General features: G+C 44.5%; 1 protein-coding gene across 1 annotated transcript; it reads left to right on the top strand.

Moving 5' to 3' along the window:
- Positions 1 to 3702: 3702 nt before the first annotated feature.
- LOC136103017 (aldo-keto reductase family 1 member B1-like) lies at positions 3703 to 14468 on the top strand. Its single transcript, XM_065840739.2, has 10 exons — positions 3703 to 4001; positions 5219 to 5386; positions 5886 to 6002; positions 7304 to 7381; positions 7755 to 7877; positions 11191 to 11297; positions 11436 to 11517; positions 12064 to 12147; positions 13146 to 13228; positions 13845 to 14468. Exons 1-10 carry the CDS (start codon positions 3936 to 3938, stop codon positions 13885 to 13887), a joined length of 951 nt encoding a protein of 316 aa, XP_065696811.1. The 5' UTR covers positions 3703 to 3935; the 3' UTR covers positions 13888 to 14468.
- Positions 14469 to 15124: the final 656 nt, after the last annotated feature.

Raw genomic sequence — 15124 nt, 5'->3', positions numbered from 1 at the left:
TTCCATCTGGCCAGTTCATTACTATTAACTACTCACTTCTCCCCTTTGCCCTGAGCACCTGCTAATGCACCCTGCTCTGAAAAAAGATCATCAGCCTGACTCCCTCACTCTGCTACGCAGCCCTGGTCTCTCTGAGGCTTGGAGGAGCCATCTGTCTACCTCTTCCCAATCACCTTCCCACCCAGCAATGGTCTCCCCAGGTCCCTCCTTTCTCCAGCTGTACACACACTGTCTGCACTCACTCCTGGACACATGTGGGCTGCACTGCTTCCACCACTGTGTATTCTCAGGACCAAAACCATGGCTCCTTTCAGAGTCTCTCTCATTACTCCAGTTCTGGGCCATGACAGTGCCGTGTGTCCCACACTTGCTGCAACAGCTACCATCCCAGGGCAAAACATTCTCCTCACAGGGCAATCTCAGCTGATTTATCACCAATTCACACAAATTTCATATCATCAATTCAAGTACTAAGGTGGGGGGAAAGAACACAGAAAAACAAATGTTAGTAAAAGCCTTTCTCCCCCTTCCCCCGCCTCTGTCTAAGTCAAACATCAATCCCCTCCCTGTCCTTTTCTCCACTTCCCCCATTTCCACCCAGTGCATATCAGTCCCTCCCCTAAGGTGAGGGCAGCTCAGAGGATGGTGCTGAGTGCCTGGCACTTCTCTTCACTGCTCAGCCCTGTTTACTGTGTCCTAGTGCTCCCAGGTAGGTGGGTGAGATGCTGCCCCCGTGGCTGCTGTCCTCAGGGCTGCCACTGCCCAGCAGGGGTGACACAGGCTGCTGACCCCCGAGCAGGCAGCCCTGTCAGGATGAGCTGCCATCCTCCTTCTCTCCTGGCAGGGGGATCGCAAAGGCCAGGTGGGCTTTTCACATAGCTGGAGCTCAGTCACCCTAGGCGGCAGCACCAACTTTGGAGCCCTCTGAAACCCATTCTCACTGCTCCAGGGCAGTTCATGGTTTGCTCCTGCACAGGTCTCCTGTGCTGGGTTAAGCCTGCTATTCCCACATGGTAACTGCTCTGTGCAGCAGGAATGCTTCCTCAGTGCTCAGTTGTGCCCAGGGCCTGCTTTTTAAGCAGCTGGGATTAATGGACAAATACCAGGGTGAAGACAAAAAAGCTTCATGAACTGTGAGAAGACGGGAGATCCACCAAAATATGGTCCTGGCTTAATTTGAGCCCAGAGGGAGAAAGAGGCCAAGGTCTCCTACAGTCAGGTTCAGCCAAGACCCTCAGATCTGCCTACTGCCAACCAGAGGTTGAACTGGAGAACCCCATGGAGCAAGACAAATCCCCCTTAAAAGGAGAGCTTTTAAAAAGGCTCCAAGCAAGGCAGAAGTTCACACTGCCCTTCCCTGGGGTTCGAGCTTGAAATCCATATGCCCTCACCTCAGAACACTGGCTTTAACTAGGCGTGTATCTGCCAGTACCCCTAAAGCTGCAAAGCCCTGTGGCTCTCCCCCTTAGGAGTCAAGATGATCACACTTTGAGACTCTGTCACCTCCTTACTTTGTGCTTTTCCAGCAGGCCACAGGGTCTCTGCTGGTAAAGACTGTCTCCACAAGGACATAACCACTTCCATTATATTGGACCCTGTTCTTCTCAGAAGCTAAACGCTGCTAGTCTCCAGTTACAGTTTATGGTGGAATTGCAAATGCTAAATGCAAAGCCAGCAAAACAAATCGAAAAACTCAGTGTACTACACATCCTGTTTCAGTGCAAGGCCTCACACACGGACAAAAATTTAAAAAAAAAAATATATATACAAAATTCCTCCCCCATACAATTTCTCATTGCCAGCACTCACTGTAAAAAAAAAACAAAAACAAAAACACACAACAGCAACAACAAAAACAACAACAACAGAAAAACCCACACACAGGAAAAAAATAAAAAACCAAACAACACCAACCAGCCATGTTATTACCAAGGACCCAGCTCACAAGATTTACTAGGATGACCATCACCCGGTGACATGTACAGTACTTAATCTTCCTCCAAGGCCCTGCCACCATGTGATGGCCCCCACCAGGCCCTTGCAAGAGGTAAATAGAGGAAAACTGACTTGCCCTACAGCTGTAAGGAGAAAGTCTCCCATTCAGGAGAGCCAACAGCAAAAAACAAAATACAAAACTTCTGCCTGAAACCTCTTCTGATAAGATGGAGGCAACTCTCCGAAAAGAAACTGCCAGAGAAAACCAAACTCAAACGGTAAGAGATAAGCACCAAGTTATATAACTGTTTTGTGATCCAAGTGAAAACACATTCGCATCCTGCCGGGGACAGCTGATGGCACTGACACAAAACAGGAGGAACATTAAAGAGGAAAATCAATTACCTCGCCTGCCCTTAGTTAAATGGAGCAAAAAATAGAAAGCTGCAGAGACCACAGGCCTGTGCTGTGGGAGAGGCACCAAGAGCAAATGCTCACACCTGGAGAAACTTCACGTGTGAGTAAGCAGCAAAGCCTCCCGGGTGAGTTTGGTTTTTTCCATTGCACTGCGACCTCTTTAGCAGAACAGCGTATGCTTGTTTGCAAAAATTTCAGACAGTTTCTGATGTGAGATTACTGGTCACCTACCACGTATGGTTATAATTGCACATTTTATTCTGAAATGCCCTCAGCACCTCCCTAAAGACCAAGGGAGAATTTAGTCGTTATGTCACTCATTAAAAAGTCACCATTTCTCTTCTGCAGCTTCCAAAATACCTTAAAAAAACCCTTTCCCACCATCAAAAATAAAGTTCTTTTTTTAAACTCACGTTATCCTAAATTACTCCCAAGCCACAGCTCACCTCCCCTTGAAGTGGAAGCTGCGTTTGTTCCATCTGGAGCAGGGAAGAGGGTGCTCCCACTCTCACAAGCCAGCCACGTGGAGGTTTCTCTAGTCATCTTACTGTATCAGCACACAAGGTCAAAAGGCTTTGACAAGGGGGACCAGCCCTGGCCACCATCATGGGGACATGTTGTTCCAGCCAAAGGGCTCAGCCCTACCTTGGCCTGAGACTCACAATCCACGAACAGCTCTTAGGGCACAGGGAAACACTTCTGTTTCATGTGCCCTCTGTCATCCCCATCCCAGGGACACCTGAGATGTGACATCAAGGGATGCAGGTGCTGTGGGAGGTGAAGAGAAGCTGACAAATTAATATATACTGTGATTAAGTTATAGAAGATGTACCCATCATTAACCAATTAACATGAGATAAATGTTTTCTGACCATCTGCAAAACGAGGGGATAGTTTTCAAGTTTTAGATCCTTCTGCATAACGAGAGGGAGACAGAAAATTAAGCGATACATTGTTTAGAAGCAGAGTGCTCAGTTTGTATTTAACTAATAAATTAAGAAACTAAACAATTATAACTAACATCACCAATTATTTCTTAGTATAGATGTACTGCACGTAAAAATTTTCAAAAATTGTAATGCATATGTAACAATTATACAAATATAAGCAATGCAAGAGCATCCAGTCTTTGGAGCACTTATGGAGGATGACCCCCAGTGTTTCCCAGTGCTGATAAAATAAAGAATGCAGCTTAACAGTATAACTGACTCTGCTGTTAAGTTTATTTCTCCATTTCAGAGAGCCATCAGCCGGGTGAGAATGCACGACCGAACACCTTCCATGTGAAGTCAGAGCAGCTCCGGGTTAAGGCCCGTCTGACACGTCCCGAGTCGCTGCTTGACGCTCACCCCGGCGCCAGGGCTCACAGACGCAGACTCCTTCAGCCCTTACACCCCCGCCATAGGCTGTACAGGCTCCGAGCCCCATCCGCACAGCTGCGCTCAGGGGTACAGCGCCAGCACCGCCCCGCCATCCCCTCCTCGGCGGCGCAGCGCGGCGGGGCGGGGCGGGCCCGGCCGCTACTAAAGGCGCTGGGACGGCAGCTGTTGTTGCTGCGGTGCTCTCGGGCGGTGTGTGGGGTCATGGCGACGTACGTGCAGCTGAACACCGGCGCCAAGATGCCCATCCTGGGGCTGGGCACCTGGAAGGTAACGGGGCTTTCTGGCGGCGGGAGGGCGGCTGGGGCCGGCGGTGCTGGGCCTGGCCGTGCTGGGCCTGGCCCTGCCCTGCCCTGCCCGCTACCGCCGTGCGGGACGGGCGCGCTATCCCGGCCCCGCGCTGTGGGCAGAAGAAGTGCGGCCGGGGGCGGCCCGGCCCCTGCGGGCGCGGTCGGCGTCGGAGCTCGGCCTGGCTTGGGGCTTATCGCCACCGCCATCCTGGCCCTGGGCGCAGCGCTGCTGGTGGCACCGACATCGCAGCCGGGCCGCTGCGGTGGTTCCCGGCTCGGAACGGCGGTGCTGCTGCGGCCTTTAGCACCGAGGCTGCCCCTCTGCACGGCTGTAGGGCTCTGCCTCCAGGGACGTGGGTCGCTGAGGCCGTTCCGCTGGGCTAAATCCCTCCCGGCTGGCAGCTGCGGAGTCTTCTCTGAGAAGCAGTTTTGGGAAGCGAGGAAGCCTTGGCCTGGCTCTAGAGAACGGTCCTGGTGTTGGAGCTCGTGGAGGGCTGTTGTGCTGAGCCCTGCGTGGGAGTGGGGTGGCAGAAGAACAGCTGGAGGCTCCCTTTCCGTTCGAGAGCCTGCACTCGGGATGTATACTCACTCAGGAATGCTGTAGGGGAAAATTCTGGTGTTTTTTGATGCTGTTGGTGGTTTTTGTTTTATTTTAATTGGAGGATTGCTTTGTGTGGGGGCACTTTATTGATTTTCATAGTCATTTCAGTTGGAAGAGACCGTCAGGATCGAGTCCAATCCTAGCTGAACTCTAGCACTAAACCATGTCCCTCAGAACCTCGTCTAAATGGCTTTTGAACACCTTTAGGGATGGTGACTCAACCACTTCCCTGGGCACCCTGTTCCAATGCCTGACAACCCTTTCTGTGAAGAATTTTTCCCTAATATCCAATCTAAACCTCCACTGGCATTACTTGAGGCCATTTCCTCTTGTCTTCTTATGTGGGAGAAGAGACAAACATCCTTGATGATACCATCTCCTGTTAGGTAGTTGTAGACAGTGATAAGTTCTCACCTCAGTCTCTTCTTTTCAAGGCTAAACAGCCCCAGTTCCCTCAGCTGCTCCAGGCCCTTCACCAGCTTCATTGCTCTCCTCTGTACCCTCTCTAGTATCTCTATGTCCCTCTTGTGATGAGGGGGAAAAAGTTATTGAATATATTTATATTGATTAGAGTTTCTTGGATGTTATTTTTTCAGTCCCCAGCAGGGAAAGTAACAGCTGCAGTGATGGCTGCTATTGATGCTGGGTACCGCCACTTCGATTGTGCTTATGTGTACCAAAATGAAAATGAAGTTGGGGACGGGATCCAGCAAAAAATCAAGGAAGGTGTTGTGAAACGAGAAGATCTCTTCATTGTCAGTAAGGTATGGATCTGGTGGTATAGAATCCCAAGAGACACCTGTTTTTTTTCATAGTAACCCCCCAGTTCTTTGCATTTCCTACTCTGTAGTACAGCATGGAACAATTCAGAACATCATTTAGGCCACTCCTGAGACAAGCTTCCTATGTTGTCTCATCCTATGTGGAGAATTATTTAGAGTATGTACCACTGACATGGGTAATGCTTTGAATTTTTCCTGGCTTGAAGTTATGCTGTCCTCTTTCATGCAACATCTGTGGTGGTTTTTAAATGAGGTCTTAATTAGTGGAACTAGACTACTGCCATTCAGTGGTGTGTACTGCCAATACCCTCAGCATCATGGGCCAGCCTTCCTCACAGAGCAAGCCCTGTTTGAAGATCAGTAGGATGACCTGATTCCACATTACCTTCCAAAGGGGACAGGCACTCTCCTGACTAGGGCAGTAGGGTTCCAGGTGTTTTAAACTACAAAGTCACAGTGTGCCTTGGCTTTTTGTCTCTAGCTGTGGTGCACATTTCATGACAAGCCTCTGGTGAAGGGAGCCTGCCAGAAGACTCTTGCTGCCCTGAAGCTGGATTACCTGGATCTCTACCTCATCCACTGGCCTTTTGGTTTTAAGGTACAGGAACAGCAATGCATTTAGCTTTGTCTGTTGCGACTGGCAGCTTTGAAGAGCTGTATGGCTCTAGAACCCAGTAATTGCCCCAGTTGACACAGATCATCATGTGTCTGTACCAGCCTTCCTCTGGTGCTGAGCTTTACTCTGGCCTTGTGATCCAGGCTACTGATCCCTACCTTTGTAGTTTCTGCTTGCACAGCATCCTCTGCCCTTTGGTCATGGAAGGAGTAGACTTTGAACTGGGGGTGGGTTTCCCTGCTGCAAGCATCAGTTATATTGCTCTTCTTTTAATTATTGCCTGTGTGTTCTACAAATCCAAAGTATGCTCAACTGACAATAATGTGCTTCCCTCTTTGTGGGAAGGAGGGCTGTGCTTTGCTGCCTGACAGAACTTCTTTTGTCTGCATGTTACAGAATCACAGAAAAAGATAATGTTTGTCTTCCATTTCTGTCTTTAATCACTGAGTCCTTTAATACAGTACAGATTGAACTGACCTTTGCTGTAGGGGCCTTAGTGTTCCACAGACCTTGGATTTCAAAAGGTGAAGCTTTTTAGTTCCTAACTTTGTTACTGACTGCATGCAAAGGAACGGATGTCTCGGTTTGAGTATTCCGAAGCTTAGTCTTTCTGTTAGAGCCTGATCAAAAATCTTCTTTTTAAGTGTTGCTTCTGGCAGCAACTTTTTCATAGCATCTGTATTTTTAAGATTAGTTTTCTATGGGCAGAAATATCAAAGTGAAAATGTGTTATGGTGTAATAAGGTATCAGTAGGAAACAACTGGTTTTGAATGAAGTTGATACCTGGTATGTAGTCCTAACTGGGACGCGGGCTGTGTTAACATTCCCTATGCCAGCAACTTAAACAATGAGTCTCTCCATTAAACACCTGTCAGCAGATCTGGTCTAATATAAACAGAACATGTTCCAGGTCTTTATTACACATTTTATTAAAACACTTCAATATTTTAATGTAAGAACTGTGTATTTTAATGCTGAAAGTGAACTTGTAAGCTGGCTATAATTCTACAAGTGGAGAGTTATGTTGTACAATATGTATTTTGATGAACCAGAGGACATAGTGTCCAGCAGAAGTACCTGTCCTTATTGGGATGGCTGTGGGCAAACTGCTGTAATCCCATGTGAAAGCAGAAGACTGAAGAATGTGGATTATGAATATTAGTATTATCTAACACATATGTAGATAATAAGTATTAGTATGTCCTGCAGTAGGAGTTTGTAGTATCACGGTCTTCAGTTGGTGGTAGCCCAGCGATTCAAGCATTTTCTTTCTTACTGACAGGTAGGAGAGGAGCTGTTTCCCACAGATGACAAAGGTATGGCAATACCCAGCAACACAGATATTCTACATACATGGGAGGTAAGCTCAGTCACAGCAGAAGAATGTCTTCTGTCCTCAGCAGTCTCTGTTTTCATTACCTTCAGCAGTATAAATTGTCTCATGTATACTGAACTACTCAGAAGGACTCATTGGTACGGTAGTGGATTGTTGGGTATCATTATTGTCTACTTCTAACTTGCTGTGAATTTCTACAATCTCAAATAATGAGTCTTTGAAATGGGAGACATGGCACAAACATACTAATGCTCTGGTCTTTTTCCTGGAACTTGAGCTCTGAAAATCTAAATGTTTATTCTGTTTCTCATGAAGAGAATAAGCTGTGTCAAGAAGAATGTGTTCTTTGAGCCCTGTCACGTATATGAGATGCTGACTTTGTGCTTCTTTCTTTTAGGCTATGGAAGAGCTGATGGATGCTGGTCTGGTAAAAGCCATTGGTATCTCCAACTTTAACCATGACCAGATTGAAAGAATCTTGAACAAGCCGGGACTGAAATACAAGCCTGCAAATAACCAGGTAAGCTGCAAAATGACAGCAGGCAAATATTTTGGTGGTGTTTGTGTGGTGTATTTTCTTTTTTCAAAGAATTACTGAGATCTTAATATGAAATAAAGTTTTGGAAAGAGAGAAAGGAGTAGACATAGCATGTTCTTTCAGTCGCACCCTTTAACTACTACTGGATGCACAAGGTGCTGGTTTTTTTTATGGACTTTCTACTCTACTGTTTGGAAATCTGGCAAGGAGCAGATCCAAAATCCCTTTTTTGGGGGGCAAGGGGGAAGTATGGGGGGAAATTCAGATGAGCCTTAAGAACTTCGTTGAAGTAGAGTAAAACTAAATGCGTATGTGAGGACCTAACAGAGAACTGGATGACCCTTTCACAACTCTTTTGTGGAGGAGTCAGTTCCTGTTGCTGATGACTGAGAGGACTGAACAGGAACATAGTTTATGGACTGCTTACAGACTCAGTGATGGTTGGGAGAAAGGTGAAAATAGAGTTGCAATATATAGACAGCACTTGGATAAAATCTTAGGAAAAGTCAGATGGCAGGAGACCTTGGTAGTTAATCTGCTGTAATTCACAGCTCTCAGCAGTGTGAGCTGTGAAATCAAACCAGGTTGTGCAGGGCTTTATCTGTCTTGAAAACTTGCAAGGATGGAGACTGCACAGCCTCTCTAGGCAGTGTGCTCCCCTGCCTGAGCCCCTGCCTTGGGTGTATGGGGAAAGGAGGGAGTTGTCTTACATCTGGTCTCAACCTGTCTTGTTTCAGCCTATACCTGTTGTCTCTTGTCCTTCCATGTGCCACAGAAATGCTTGGTGTGTCTTTGGATTACCTTCTAGGTATTGAATAGCTGCTACTAGGAGACCTGAAGCCTTCCCTTCTCCAAGCTGAACAAGCCTAATTCCCTCAGCCTTTCTCAATACAGCAGGTTCTCCAGCCATCCTGGTGGCCCTCTGCTGAATTTGTGACAGCTTGTCAGTCTTTCTTCTATTGAGGGGGCTGGTGAGGGGGAAGACTGGGCACAGTATTATAAAGGTGGTCTGGTGAGTGCTGTGTAGAGGTATATGATCACTTCCCACAGTTTACTGGCTGTGTTGCTGCTGCCAGGGCTCACTGCTGGCTCATGTTCAGCTCAGCCTAAAATGGCCCCCAGGTTGTTTCTAGCAGAGTTGCTTTCCAGGTAGTCAGGCTCCAGCCTCTGTTACTGCTAGGGGCTTTTCTTTACCAGGTGCAGAGCTCTGTGTGCAGCTGTGTTGAATTTCATAAGGTTTTTGTTGGCCTGTTCTTCCTGCCTGAGTGGGTCTCTCTGAAGTTGCAGCCCTGCCCTTCAGTGTATTGACTGATCCTCCCCGAGTTTGGCATCACCTGCAAATTTCGCAAGATTATAGCCTGGTGCAAGTTGTTGAAGAGGACAGGTTGCAGGGTAGACACCTGTGGGTTCTATCTAAACTCTTCTGTGGCTTTTGAAGGACTGCAGTCTCGATTATTGATACCTGGTTACAAGAACTGGTCAATTTATTGTGGCAGCTTGAGCGTATGTACTAAAAGGGATTTTTAGCACCTTTCTTCAGAAAGCTAATAGGATTGTTCTCTGGAAGGTTTTTCAAGGTAAAACTGAAACATTCTGACAAGTACAAACTTGATAATTCTCTAGTGTTTATTTTCATTATGGGTCTCAGTATACTTCTAGGATACTCAAGTTACCCTTGTCTCTTGCATAGAGGTCACTGACCTTATCTCTCACATTTGCAAATGTTCTCGAACTCTAATTAATCAAGTTAAGGTCAGAGCAGTGGGTCTTTGGTCCCTGTCCTTCAAAGCTTACTGCTTCTGAAGAAATGCTTGCAAGCCTGAAAGCTGGTCTGTTATTAACACTTAACGGTTGGCCTGATAGTGATAGTGCTTTCTGCAAACACTTTATGTACATATTTCATGTGTAATCCCCTATATTTGATGTCATTCCCATTCTCAACTTGAATGCAGTCAGTGTTCCCACTGGCAAGGTAGTAATTACATTACAGTGATACAAGTACTTAGTTCAGTAAGGAAATGACTCTTCAGTACTTCATCATTATCACACAGTGTTGATTGCACTAGTTTAAAATACTTGTTCAAATTTACATCATAGGCTTTTCACTGTGGTCCAAACATAAGACTAGCTAATGTAGCTCAGATGTTTTTCAACCTGAGTGCCAGTGGATGGCTTTCCCTTGCTTACATCACATAAATTCTACCTTTTGAATACTTGAGAAAATAACCAGCTGATCTTTTACTCTTGAGTAGCTGTGTTTCTGGAGCTGCTGGAGCAAAATAAATATGTCCAAAAAATTGAGTTGTTTTGTCTAATATTCCAACATGCCCTGGAAGGGAAACAGCCATGCATGCTTCTGGTAACATCAAGCAGCTGGAACCACAAATAAAGTACTCAAGGCTGTAAACTGATCCCATGTTTTGCACTCTCTTGCTCCCTCCACCTGCCAGCAGCACAAGTTTCCAAGGTCTTCCCTCAGAATGCAGCAGCAGGCTGCAGAAAGCTCCAATTACAGTGTAGTTAAAAAAGGCTCTTCATGTTGCCTGCTGAAAGAAAAGTAGTGTTCCATGGTGTGAAACTATCCTGGAAGTCCCTCTATGCAGAGTATCAAATAATCATGTTCATTTGCTGTCTCCTGACACATGAATAATTCCTGTTCCATACAGCAAATATATGCATTATCTTGCCAGAATACAGATACATTGTTAAGGACTCTGTGATTTAGATATTCCTGTGGAAGTCCATGGTAAGTACACATGCATATGTAAAAAGTCTGTAATGAACAGTAAGATGAAGGTCTAAAATCTGTCACAGTTAGCCATTCTCACTGTTTACAGACTAGAGACATTCTGTGTGAGTACTGACACAAAGCAAATAAAAATGAATTAAACAATACTGGCGTCGAAGTTCATATGATAGTTGTAAAAACTGGAGAGAGAGCTAGAGAACTTTGTACTTTACTGGTTTGTTATCCTATTGTTCTGATTTTTACAGTTCTGTTGGGTGCGTTTTATGGAACTGTCCCATTTAAGCAATTATGTAGCTGGTGATCACATATGTTAGAGATTATATGGACCAGCAAAGGTTAAAGGAGTGGTGTTGTAGCCCTTGGATCCTTCACTGCGAGAACTACTACCAGTAGTAGAAAGGGGGTGGTTGCATCCAGAAAATAAAGGCTGCATAATACTGCACAGAGACTAAGAACAAAAACCAACCTTTGATTTGATTTAAAACTCATACCTAAAATGTTAAAACAGTTAAGTAACTGTCAGTCTTTGTACTCTTATATTGGCAGATTGAATGTCATCCATACCTTACCCAGGAGAAGCTGATCAAGTACTGTCAATCCAAAGGGATTGCTGTGACAGCATACAGTCCCCTTGGCTCTCCTGACAGACCATGGTGAGATTACTTTGCAAGGGAGTTGATGTGGATTATGCTTGGAAACTAGTGCACCATTAATTATTCATCCAGATACAGATCTTTGCTAGGGTAGATCTATAGAGGTTTCTTGCCACTGACCTTATTCCCTCTGTGTAGGGCTACACCAGAGGATCCTTCTCTTCTGGATGACCCCAAGATCAAAGAGATTGCAACCAAGCACAACAAAACCCCAGCACAGGTATGTAGCTGCTGGATGGTGGGTACCCCTTCCTGTAACACAGGACAGCTAATGATAAAGTAAAGGACAGGCTGGCTCTTTGTTTCCTGTCAACTGTGGTGCTCTTCTGTGGTGTTAAGTAGCAACACAAGTATGTTTACTATGTGACCTTCAATATATGCTTGTAAGGGCGCTCTGACTGTCAAAAAGGAATGTTTTCTTGATCTGTCTTCAGATGCTGTGATGTTTCAATCTTCTTATTTTAAGTTCTGTTGCAGAGAAGTGAACCCTTCCTTGTAAAGTCTGATAAAAGCCTAGGTGGGAAAGAAAGGAACTGAGTATCCCTAAACTGAATAGGAAGGGAGGCATTCTCTGTGGGGCTCCACCACTTCTGTATTTGCACTTCAGAAAGTGCTGCTTAGAATTCCAGTACAACTTAAAATACAACTCTGCAGAAATGGGTTACTTCTGCTGAATTACACAGTTTACAGCAAACAACTTGTATCAGGTTCTGCTTGCCACAGAACAAAAGCTGTTCTCTCAGACTTGGTGATGTGCCTCTTGCAGGTTCTCATTCGGTTCCACATCCAGAGAAATGTGATTGTGATTCCGAAGTCTGTCACACCACAGCGCATTGTGGAGAACTTCAAGGTGAGTAATGACAAGTGACGTGGGTGTATGTGGCACGTTAAGGGACAGCATGCCTTCCCCTTATGGAGTGAGCAGTGATCTTTCTCACCCTTGCTGAGTCCTCCTCAGGCAAGAAGACTTAGGGAAAAATGAGAAAGGATCACGGCTACGCAGGCTGCCCAGGGAAGTGGTTGAGTTGCCATCCCTGGAGGTATTTAAAAGGTGTGTAGATGAGGTTCCTAGGGACGTGGTTTAGAGGTAGACTGGACAGTGCTGAGCTAATGTTTGGACTTTGTGATCTTAAATGTCTTTTCCAACTAAAACAACTCTGATTCTATGACTGGGCTTTTTCTCTCTGTATGTTTACTTTCAGTCTACTGAGGGCTAAACTTAAGATTACAGTTGGAGAGCAGGAGTGAGTAAAGCTTTTGCAAACAGTATTCTGGCGATCTTAGCAGTCACGTTATGTGATGCTTCCTGTTTTGTGTCATGTGGATGAACCAGCTGGCGCAGCTTGTTGGGAGCCTGAGTGCAGTAGCACAACACAAGGCTTATGTAGAGCAAGGACCGTTCAGAAAATAGTCTTGGTGTCCATAAACTATGTTGCTGCTCTTGATTCAGTGATCCTTGACTGAAAGTATTAGGGTTTTGGAGGACACTTAGTTACGTTAGGTGGAATATGAAAGTATTGTAGATGTTCCTCTGGAATACAACCCTCACAAATGGAGGGTGGAGGCATTCTGCAACATGGAGTGCTCTCCAAGCTGTTTAAAACAACTGGCACATGTAACTCCAGCTTGAGATTTTTTTAATTTTTTTTTAATTCCTCCCTCTCCCCAACTCCAGCTAGTGTGGTTTCAGAAATCCAGAGAGCTGCCTTTTTCCATTTCCTCTTTTATGAAGCAGTCGTTTCTTCTAACGAGCATCCTTATACCATGGACTTGTTCCTTAATTTTGTAAATTTGCTTACAATCTCTGGTTTGTTCAGAGACCTGATTTCTAGCTGGTTTTCTTTTTAGGTATTTGACTTTGAATTGACTAAAGAGGAGATGGTAACTATTCTCAGCTTTAATAGAAACTGGAGAGCCTGTGCTATGACCATGTAAGTGACAACTTTTTTTCAAGCTGTTATCAGTATGTCATACTTAATGAAGTTATAGATACTAGGCTTGGTTGAAGTTCAGGATGTGCAAAGTCAATTTCCAAAGGGGGTCATCCTCAAAACAACTTTTCAGAGTAAGATTTTAAATGTTCATGTTATAAATCAAATCATGTTGAGCATAAAGCAAACTTCATGTTAATTCTCAGTTCAATATCCAAGAAACTTTTGGAGCTAGAATTGCAACAGGAGGCTTTATTATTCATGAGAAATGAGCGTGATACAGACTCATTCTTGATTAATTTTGCTTGTGGAAATTATCTTGTCTTTCTGCCATGATCCCTACATATATTACAAAAACTGACTCTATGTTCTTCAGGAGAGATTGGGAAGGTGGGTAGATGTTCAAAAAGTAATATAAAGTTTTGCAACTTGGAAGCCTAAAGCCAGACATGAAATCTTTGTGGGAAGGCTGCAAGAAAGGTTTTCCTGGCAGTAAACAGTGAAACCTTCAATTAGTTGTTTACAAAGCCTTGGGGTTGCCATATGCAGGGACAGGAGCTGAGCTTGATGATCTTTTTCAGACATGAGATAATCTTTCCTTTTTTATTTCCTTCAGGTGCAAAAATCACAAGGACTACCCTTTTGATGCAGAATACTGAAGAAAGTTTCCTGCTTTTCTCCAGACTTCTTGGATGTTTCTGCTGTTGCCTATGAGTTGTCTACATAGCTTCCTCACTGCATCAGAGCCTCCTTTTTTTTTCTGTTTCTCCCCAAAGATATACAGTATATGTACTCGATGACTTTGCATTGTTTTCTTTTTTGGAAGAAGGAAATACTAAAATGGTTCTGAAGAGCACTCTGTGTGGACTAGTAGATTGTCTTTGACAAACTGCGTGTCTAGAACTGGTAAGCAGAAAATGTTGAGAAAGTTTGAACTAGCAGTGGCTTTTATTTTGGAGTACTGTGAATTGGAGCTAGTGATTATTGTGTCTGGAGGACCAGGAAGTTGCAGATTTTACATAATTAATGTGAGATCTGCATTTTTTTTCTGATTATTTTTGGGTTTGATTTTGTTTCTTTTTGTAGCACTCCATGCTTTTTCCTGTAATTGCAAGTACAAGTTGATTCCTAAGTACAGCAGTTTCTACATGGGTAGCTCTTTGAAAAGTCTATAGGTCCTGGTTTCTTGGTGATACAAAAGCTGGTTTTGCTTATAATAAAATATCATTTCATTACTGTGTTTAATGAGGTGCTTATTTCAGCAATGCTGTAATGGTGGACTAGCTGTATTATATCAGCTGTCTCCAGAGGTTACACAAAAGCAGGGAAAATTACTGTCCTCCAATAAATCATCTGGTGTTGATGTTAACTTATGTTATTCCTGCCAGCTCTCTGCTGTTCTCATGTTAGTGCACGTGTAGAACATGTAAGTGTGGTGAACCTGGGGCCATTGAGTCTATTTGAGCCTCTCTTTAAATAGCGCTGTTTTGATATGTCTGACAGCTAATACACTAATGTTTAGATTGGTCTTTGTTTTACTGAAATGATAGTATATTTTGGCCAGTAGAAAATTTATTCAATTGAAGATATTAAGCCTGCTCAGAATCCTATGGAACTGTGTGATAAGTACACAGTAAAAATCTTGCCCTTTCTAAGCAGGCAGCATGTGATGCAGGGAAGACTGCTGTGCTTGTGCAAGCAACAGTTTGCAAATAAAGTTCTGATCCTTGTGTTCCCCATTTTTTTATCGGTTTCCAAGAACCTTCTGTGTCATGAGCTCACAGATCAGAAACTTACTGCTCTGTTCTAGGAGGACAGAAAAGTAGGCTTAAACCCAAATTTTGACAGGAGGTGTTTGTCCCTTGGGGTTTTTCTGGTTTTCACAATACTTGTAGG

The sequence above is a fragment of the Patagioenas fasciata genome, chromosome 1 (assembly GCF_037038585.1).
Source record: "Patagioenas fasciata isolate bPatFas1 chromosome 1, bPatFas1.hap1, whole genome shotgun sequence".
In the NCBI taxonomy this organism is placed as follows: Eukaryota; Metazoa; Chordata; class Aves; order Columbiformes; family Columbidae; genus Patagioenas; species Patagioenas fasciata.
This window is presented reverse-complemented; position numbering and strand designations above follow the sequence as displayed.